This window comes from Oncorhynchus kisutch, linkage group LG13 (assembly GCF_002021735.2).
Source record: "Oncorhynchus kisutch isolate 150728-3 linkage group LG13, Okis_V2, whole genome shotgun sequence".
Taxonomy (NCBI): Eukaryota; Metazoa; Chordata; class Actinopteri; order Salmoniformes; family Salmonidae; genus Oncorhynchus; species Oncorhynchus kisutch.
The window spans coordinates 50,324,899-50,333,549 of record NC_034186.2 but is presented as its reverse complement, the minus strand read 5'-3'; the positions used below and the strand labels follow the sequence as shown (position 1 = coordinate 50,333,549).

Genomic DNA, 8,651 nt, shown 5'->3' with positions numbered 1-8,651 from the left:
CAGTGTCACAGAAAAATGAGATATATGTTTCACCGGATATATAAATCTGAAGCCTCCGGTTGGCATTTCCGCTCACCACCAAATATGGTTATGAGAGGAAGCCCAGTGGCTGGCAGTGGGAGAAGATGGAGTGAGATGGATTTGGGATTTTGATCTTAATAGTTTTCTGTTCCCCAAACTAGAATCTGTTATGAACAGAGTGGACCAAGTTTTGTAGACTTTTACCCTTTGCCAAAGTTAAAAATACATGTATAAAAATGCGTTGTTAGGTAGCGCAAGAACAAATGGAGTTATTGCACACGCACACTCCACAGAGTAGACGTTACCTAACGGAAATATGCAAATGTTGGCTAGAACGCACCAATAGGATTTCGCTAACTCGTGCTCGGCTCTGCCCACCTTGCATGTTCTGCCCACTATGATTACTTTTCGCCCATTGGAAACGACGGGGTGTGGTCTATCTAGGGCTAGTTCAAATGTTGTTGTTTTTTACAGTGTACGTACAGCGGCGTCTTTAATGACGTGGTCGCTCAGATTGCACGCTGCTGACGTGTATGTAGGGAAGTAGCAAGCTGGCTACCTAGCTAGCTAGCAACTTTAGCGTTATTTTCATTAGATATGTGCAGCCAGTGACAGCTCATAATGGGAATAGCCAACTAATTGAAATAATTGGCGTCAGAAGAGAAATCGGAGCAGATTACACAGGTAGAGTTTGCAAGACCTCATACATGAGCATACACTACCCAGTGCACCATTCATGCTCAATTAGCTAACGTTAATGATTGGCTGGCATGCTAAAAGCTTAGATGGCGAGTTAGCTAGCTAGTTAAACTGTCTTGTACAGATTTATTGTGCAGTGACAATTGCAAAGATTTGAAGTTATGTAGCTAGCTAGCTAACAAGACTTTCGCGATGGGATGTTTAGCGAGCTAACATTAAAATAACAACACCTGTTCTAGGGTGGGTATAATTTGTGGAACGTTCCAACAGGAATATGTTCCAAAAACTTCGTTGCCAACATATAACGCATATAATGTAGCACGATCAATTAACCTTGCTGACGAATAGGCATCAACTCACCACGTAGTTTATTCTTAATGTTTGTCCATAGGCTAACAGAGTGAGGACAGACATTTTTCGGAATAAACGTGGTGAGTTAAACACAATGAAATAGCCCACTCCCTACCCGGTATTTTATTCGGCCGCAATACAACTTTGTACGCGTTGTTTGTTTGGAAACCTTGTTATTTACGAAGTTTTGGAACAGATTCCTGTTGGAAAGTTCCACAAATTATACCCACCCCTGTTCTAGTTAGTTAGCAAACGATGTAGCAAGCGCCTTAGGCTTGACAGGTAGAAGATACCATCCCTACAGTTACTCTTGTTTGCACCGGAGGTCGTAACGCAATCATGGTTACATTAACACACCTTGGAGTCGGCGCGAGATATGGGTCAGAAAACCTACTTAATTGCAGGGATGGGATATGCCACTGTACTCCAAATGTTACCTTTATCCACACTGCTCCATCGAGAAGATTGAAATACTGCTAGTTTTCCCAGAAAACGTCACTTTTCATCCTCAGCTAGCATGAAGCCAAAAATGGCAGTTTCCCAGGAAAACTAGCAGTATCTTCTCAATGGAGCAGTGTGGATAAAGGTACAATTTGGAGTACAGTGGCATATCCCATCACTGCATTGAGGTACGTTTTCTGACCCAAATCTCACGCCGGCTCCATACGGTCTTAATGTAATTATGATTGTGTTCCCAGCTCAGTGTAAACACCTGTAATGGTAGGGTCAGGATCTTCTAAAACAGGAAAAATATGTGTACTGTCTTTAATACACAATTTTCCACCACCATTTTCGGGCTACTTAGGATGTTGCAAACCGTGTTCAGCCAAGGGTGTGCAGCATCCTAAGTTGTCTGAAAATTGTATTTAACTTCTGGAATCCCACGGACTGTTTTGTGCAACCAAATACAGTTAAAAGCAACACTAGTGTATATAAATACACCAGCATTGCTAAAAGCAAGAATCTAGCTACTATTGTGTAATTATAGTTTTTTGTCTTGTATTTTGAGTACTCATGCATCTGTTTCTACAGACAAGGAATTTGCCCTGAAGTGGATTGATTCCTTCAAGAGCCATGGGCAAACGGAGGATGCCAGACCTGTATAGGGCCCCCTTCCCCCTCTACACAATCAAAGTGGACCCCAAAACAGGATGGGTGATCACTGCAGGAGGGGGAGGCGGTTCCAAGACAGGCATAAAGAATGCAGTGGTAAGCTACTGAATGTTTAGGTCATGTAATGGTTTTGCTCTATGGGCACAATCTCTCAATTTCTAGTCTCTTCTCTGTCTTCACACCCTTTTACCTTGCATGTATTATGTAAGTGTGAAAATGCAGAAACATTGTAGACATTGTGATTCAGCATTTATTTTTATTTTGATTTTGATGAGTAATGTTGTACAGTATTTGCTAAGTTGGGACTGTCTTTTCAGCACTTCCTGGGTTTGGAGTTGGTAGGAGACCAGCACTGTGCCACTCTGGTGCACTCTCATGACACAGACACGCGTGCCACCATGAACCTGGCAATAGGCGGGGACGTGATCGCCGCAGGGCAGGACGGCAGATGCAGCCTCATGCGCTTCAGACAACACCAGCCCAGGGGCAAGGCCGCAGCCAAAGACGGTAAGGAAGGGACACCCCCAAAAACCTGCCATTCACTTTTATAAACCTCTTCATACACAAAGTTCAAATGATCTTTACAGATATATTTACTGTAACATCATTCCTATCTTACATTTAATCTCTTACATCTGTGTTTCTCAATCCTGGTCCTGGTGACCCAAAGGGCTGCACATAATTATTTTTGCACTAACACACCTGATTCATCTAATTAACTCATCATGAAGCCTTTGATTATTTAAATCACGTATGTTTGTGGTAGGGGGAAAAAACAAAAAATGTGCATCCCTTTGGGTCCCCAGGAGAATGATTGGGCAACACTGCCTTACATTAACACATCACTATGCCCCTTATTTTCCAGCAGGGGGTGGCAGTGAGAAGGGTGCAGCTAGGAGACGAGCTGGGAAAGGGGGTAAGGGTAGTGAGGGAGCTGCTGCTAGGGGCAATGTGTCTGAGATGAATGATAACACCACCCAGATCTCTGTTGACACGTTTGGGGAGGTGCAGTCGGACCTCAACCCCCAGGACCCCCTCCAGAAGTGTGTGAGGTTCAGTCCTGATCTCAGCCTCCTATTGACTGGCGGGACAGACGGACACATCAGAGTGTGGGAGGTGAGTTTAAGTTATGCCAAAATAGCCGCCATGTTGCGACTTCTCCCCAATTGTTACTGTGCAGGGTTTGAGCTTGACTGTAATGCCTCTGCTCTCTCACCAGTACCCCTCCTTAAAAGAGAAGTTGGACTTCAAAGCCCATGAGGGGGAAATTGAAGACCTGGACATCAGTCCGAATAACAAGGTACTAAACAGCTAATAAGTATATGACCTCAATGTCTGTCTGTGTTGGAATCACAGTAATGAGAAGGTTATAAACATAATGTGCAAGCTAAACTGGTAAGTGTTTTCTGACCTGTGTGTGTGTTCTTTTGTGTTTCTGTGTAGCACCTTGTGACGGTGGGCCGGGACTTTGCCTGCAGTATATGGAGTGGCAACCAGCTAGCCATGAGCCTCTGTTGGCATGAGAAGATGCCTCAGATAGCAGCAAAGTCATACCGCTATATGTCTTGCAGGCAAGCACATACCCCTTTCTCCTACAAATGTTCATATACCCTGTTACATCACCGACATATGGCTCTGATCCAATAGCCACACTAGCATACCACATATGTTTTTTCATTCTCCCGTTTAGGTTTGGAAAAGTTGAGGACCAGAAAGACACCCTGAGGCTCTACACCGTCCAGATCCCACACAAACGAGACAGAAAACCTCCACAATGCTACCTCTCTAAATGGGATGGCCAGAATTTCCTACCCATGCTGACGAACCCCTGCGGCACTGAGGTCATCTCCACCCTGGCTGTCAGGTGAGGGACGATGGAGATGATACCTAGGATTCAATCAATCTTTCCTTGCCCCCCCCCTTCTGAATTGGAGAAGGTCCCTCCACTCAGACCTTCTTTTCCAATGCATTTTGAGTAGGCAAATCAGAAAGGATGTGAGGAATTGAGCAAAGATGAATTGAGAAAGAGCCTTATTTGTTAATCTCTGATAAGGTTGCGCAACTGCTCATTGCAGGTATTTCTCTGTGACGTTACTGTGTCATAAATGTAGGGCTGATATGGCCAAAATATCATATCACAATATTTCTCACATTTATGTTATGTTTTTGAATAGTAACATTTCTAAATTTGCTTTATGCGTTAGTTGTGCATGATCCTAGGGTGGCTACACATACATTTGAAGTGATTTTCAAAGGAGCTTTCTCTGTTCTGTACAATCAAACTTCAACCAAAAGTTGATCTAATTTGACCATTTCCACACTGCCACGTAGGTGCGCACAATATATGCACAAAAAAAATCAAGGCCTTATTTTTAACTAAGTATTGCGATTTTAGGTCAAAACACTTGGGTGTTGGAATCATGGATATAGAATGATTATTCTACACTCACTGGAGAGTTTTAGGTACATCACCCCATTCACAAAAAGGGATTGCTCCTACAGACAGTGAGTTACGTGGCTTGCTATATAAAGCAGGCAGACGGGCATTGAGGCATTGTTACTGTTCGATTGAACGTTAGAATGGGCAAAGCGAGTGACCTAAGTGACATTTAGTGTGGTATGAACGCCGCTGCCAGGCATGCCGGATCCAGTATCTCAAACGTCTGGCCTCATGGTGTTTTTCACGCACGACTTTGTCTAGGGTTTACCTGAGAATGGTGCGACAAACAAAGAAATCCAGTCAGCAACAGTCCTGTGAAACAGCTCGTTGATGAGAAAGGTTGAAGGGAAAATGGCAAGAATCTTTTGCACTCTGACAAACAAATAACAGTGCAGTACAACAGTGGTGTGCAAAATGGCATCTCGGAACGCACAACTCATGGATGCGCAATTGTACCAGACGACCACACCGGGTTCCACTCCTGTCAGCTAAAGAAGAAGCGGCTCCAGTGGCCACGCAGTCACCAACACTGGACAATTGAGGAGTGGGAAAACATTGCCTGGTCTGATGACTGATGTTGCGTCATGCTGATGGCAGAGTCATGATTTGATGTAAGCAGAATCCATGGACCCATCCTGCCTGGTGTCAATGGTACAGGGTGGTGGTGTACTGGTGTGGGGAATTTATTCCTGGCACACATTAGGTCCCTTCACACCAATTGATCAACAATCACTTCCAACACCTTTTGTAAAATCAATGCCTCAAAGATTTCAGGCTATTCTGGAGGCAAAGGGGGTCCAACCCAGTACTAGTTTGGTGTACCTAAAACTGTCTGGTGAGCGTTAGAATGTAATAGTGGGCACTTTGAATACACTATTTGATAGGTCAATGAATGAAAAAGCCAAGCAAGCGTTCATAGAACATGGAATTTCAATACTAATTGGAGGTGTTGTTGTGACAGGGTAGGAACCAAAGTGTTGGTAAGTGTTTCCCATGGGAGTGGAACCCTATAAACTTTGGCTACATTAGAAGTTTCTCTTACTTCATGTAGCTAGCTAATATATTCATGCTTTGCCTATTCCTCTCTGATTTAGAAAACACTGTTGCATAAACAACATGCTGATTTAGGCCTACACCAGCACTGGTATCAGGCTGTATTGGCTAGCTACATTTGCTCAAACTCAGTACATTTATTAGCTAACTAGCGATTTGCATTAGCAGCTAAAACGATTTTAGCCACAACGTTCTAAGAAAAGACAAACTAGCTGTTTGCAGACAGTAAGATACAAACTAATAGTGTAATTATAGAACACTTATATTAGCAAAGTGGAAAGCAACATCGCTGTCATCAACATTGTTTAATCTGCTGCATTGACCATGCAGTGAAGGCAAATGATCTTGTGGTCTAACAGCAACTGCGCTCCTTCAGTGACGGGGCAGAGCTTGGGGAGAGAGACGACTCAAGTTGCAGAGTAAACTATTTTTTAAAAACGGAGTGGCGTATCGCATTTTAACAAACCAAACATTGAAATACCGTTACAGAAGGTGAAGTAAAAACTCAAACTGGTCTGTGCATCAATACAGTATACTGCCTATCCCTGAATAAATGTAATTGTTGTAGATATTTGTTCTTCCCTGTTAACCAGGAGTCAGTGGCTCTTTTTTTAAAATTCTCGCTGTGTTCCACAGTGACTCTGGGACTTTTCTCGGCCTTGGGACAGTGACGGGATCAGTAGCAATCTATGTCGCCTTTTCACTACAGGTAGACAAACACACACACAAATAATTAGCTCCCTTAGCTTATCCCTGTGTAACTCCCTATTTATCTTGTCTCATTGTCTCTGTAGAAGTTGTACTATGTGCAGGAGTCCCACGGCATTGTGGTGACCGATCTGGCTTTCCTGCCTGACACTCCCAAAGGCCAGAGCCTCAAAGGGAACAACGAGGCAGCCATGTTGAGTGTGGCTGTGGACAGCCGCTGTCAGATGCACACGGTACGAAACCGAAGTAAGTGGTTTGAATTGGTAGCATTGATTTAGCATTGTGAGCAGTATTGTCTTTTCCTTCACCCTCCATTGTTCTCTCTCTCCCTGTATCTTCACTGTCCCAGGATCCTTCCCTATCTGGCTGGTGCTGTTCTTCTGTGGCCTCATGGTGGTGGGAGCCGTCCTGCTCCTGCGGCACCTCTTCCCAGGATTCATTTAGACATTGACGGGGATGTTAATTGGAGGGAGAATGAAGGAATCCCAGACCGCCCTACAATCATCTTCAACAACCACAACCTCTGAGGAACTCCCCTGACGCAACTCAACCCTGGAACATGCATCCATCTCCTACCTATAGCCATCTTACCACACTTACCGAACCGTGGAACATTTTAACCACACTTTCCCAACCCTGGACTACATCTACTAGAGCCATTTGCCCACTCTTAACTCTATCCTCCCAACCCAACAGCATTCCCTATATCAATGACAATACCCTTAACCAATATTTGTATCCCCCATCCTTCCCTGTCACCCCTAGCCCTGATTCAGGACAGCACAGTGAACCATCCTTGCTCCTTCCACCCACAATTCTGCAAGACTCAAGAATTTCTCTTTTTTTCTTGATCTGTATCAATCAGTCATAATCTTCTTTTTGATTTTATACCATGGTGGGGAGTTAAGGGCTCAGCTTCAGTTCTATATCATCATGAATGTGCAAGGGGTGGGGCTTTTTTATCATAGATATTTAAGAAAATGTAAAATTATAAATATAAAATGTGAATCATTGCTCTGTCTGTCTCCATCTGTCCTGTGCATACATAAACACACACTTGTAATTTTAGCAAGTTGGTTGGATAACATTTCTGCATATGGACTTTCTGTACCAGTTTCCATTGAGGCCTGTTTTTCCTGCTTTGCCCACTAGTGGGCATCATAGACCAAATGTTTGTATCTAATATTGTTCATCCCAGACTGGAAAGCAGTCCAGGCAACAGGGCATCATGACCTTCAGGAAAAACTAAATAAATTGTGTTTGTGGACTCCCCTTTAGCTCCATTTCCAATATTGAAAGACCTGGCAAGTTCTTCTCTGAAGGCTCCTGTATAGTATCTCTAATTGTCTCCTTTCAGGCCTATTCCAGCATTAAACCAGATTGACAGGTGGAAGAGTGGTCTTTTTCTGCTCCACACAGCTCCGTAGATGTGTTTATGTACAACCATTCACTCTGGGCCCGGGGCTTGCTCTGATTCGTCAGAGCTGGACTGACTGATTCATATTAATGTGGTGGTCCTGAGTGCTCTAGCCACTCTCACAGGTCATTTAACACTACTTAGCTAAGATGGTAGAAAGCTATAATGTTCCTATATAAAAGATGAGGCAGGCTATGATCCAGTGTAGGTGATGGTTTTCTGTATCTTGCAGAGTCTACATACTTTATATTAGCATTGTATGGTCTTTTGTAGCATGGCATTCAAGATTCTGCATTTTCTAGACCAAAGCACCATGGAGAGTGTTTGGTTTGTTTCAAATGGCTGACTAACACTATCATCAAGCTGTATAGTTCATCTTTGTTTGTTTCAACCAATTAAACACTTTATTGGAATCTCTATTGTCGAGGCTTAATGGCCTTCAACTAAAGAGCTTTAATGATTTTCTCTTCCACTTTCTTCACACTCTTTAAAATAATGCCACCAGTCCGTCTGGGTACCTGAATATGTAACAGCTTGGTTCTGGCCCCTAGTCTCACCACCATCCCTCTACATGCCTGGCATAAGCACTTGCGTTGTTGCAGAGATGGAAAGGTTGCTGTGATACACTGGGACGTGTTCATTAAGCACCAAATGGAAGACGACGGACTAAAACAGGGAGGGACTACCTGGACTTATCCAATAAGAAAGGCACATTTTAGTTTCCCATTGCAAAACTTTTTTGGAAATGATTTCCGTTGTGTACCCTTATTGAACATGACCCAGGGGCATAATAACAGGGCACAAGGTTGAAAATATTAGAGATACAAATTAGAGGTATAAAATGGACAT

The 8,651-nt window shown here is 43.4% G+C and overlaps 1 protein-coding gene across 6 annotated transcripts; it reads left to right on the top strand.

Moving 5' to 3' along the window:
• The first annotated feature begins 492 nt into the window (after window positions 1-492).
• LOC109902226 (prolactin regulatory element-binding protein) lies at window positions 493-7,773 on the top strand. Of its 6 annotated transcripts, none has more exons than XM_020498397.2 (10): window positions 493-705; window positions 2,104-2,280; window positions 2,502-2,691; window positions 3,050-3,300; window positions 3,404-3,484; window positions 3,628-3,755; window positions 3,875-4,048; window positions 6,314-6,386; window positions 6,472-6,631; window positions 6,735-7,773. In XM_020498397.2, exons 2-10 carry the CDS (start codon window positions 2,146-2,148, stop codon window positions 6,827-6,829), a joined length of 1,287 nt encoding a protein of 428 aa, XP_020353986.1. In that variant the 5' UTR covers window positions 493-705; window positions 2,104-2,145; the 3' UTR covers window positions 6,830-7,773. The 6 variants fall into 6 exon arrangements, with proteins under 6 accessions (XP_020353986.1, XP_020353987.1, XP_031642358.1 ...); XM_020498398.2 differs by having other exon boundaries at window positions 500-705; window positions 3,053-3,300; XM_031786498.1 differs by having other exon boundaries at window positions 702-960; window positions 3,053-3,300.
• The last annotated feature ends 878 nt before the right edge of the window (window positions 7,774-8,651 follow it).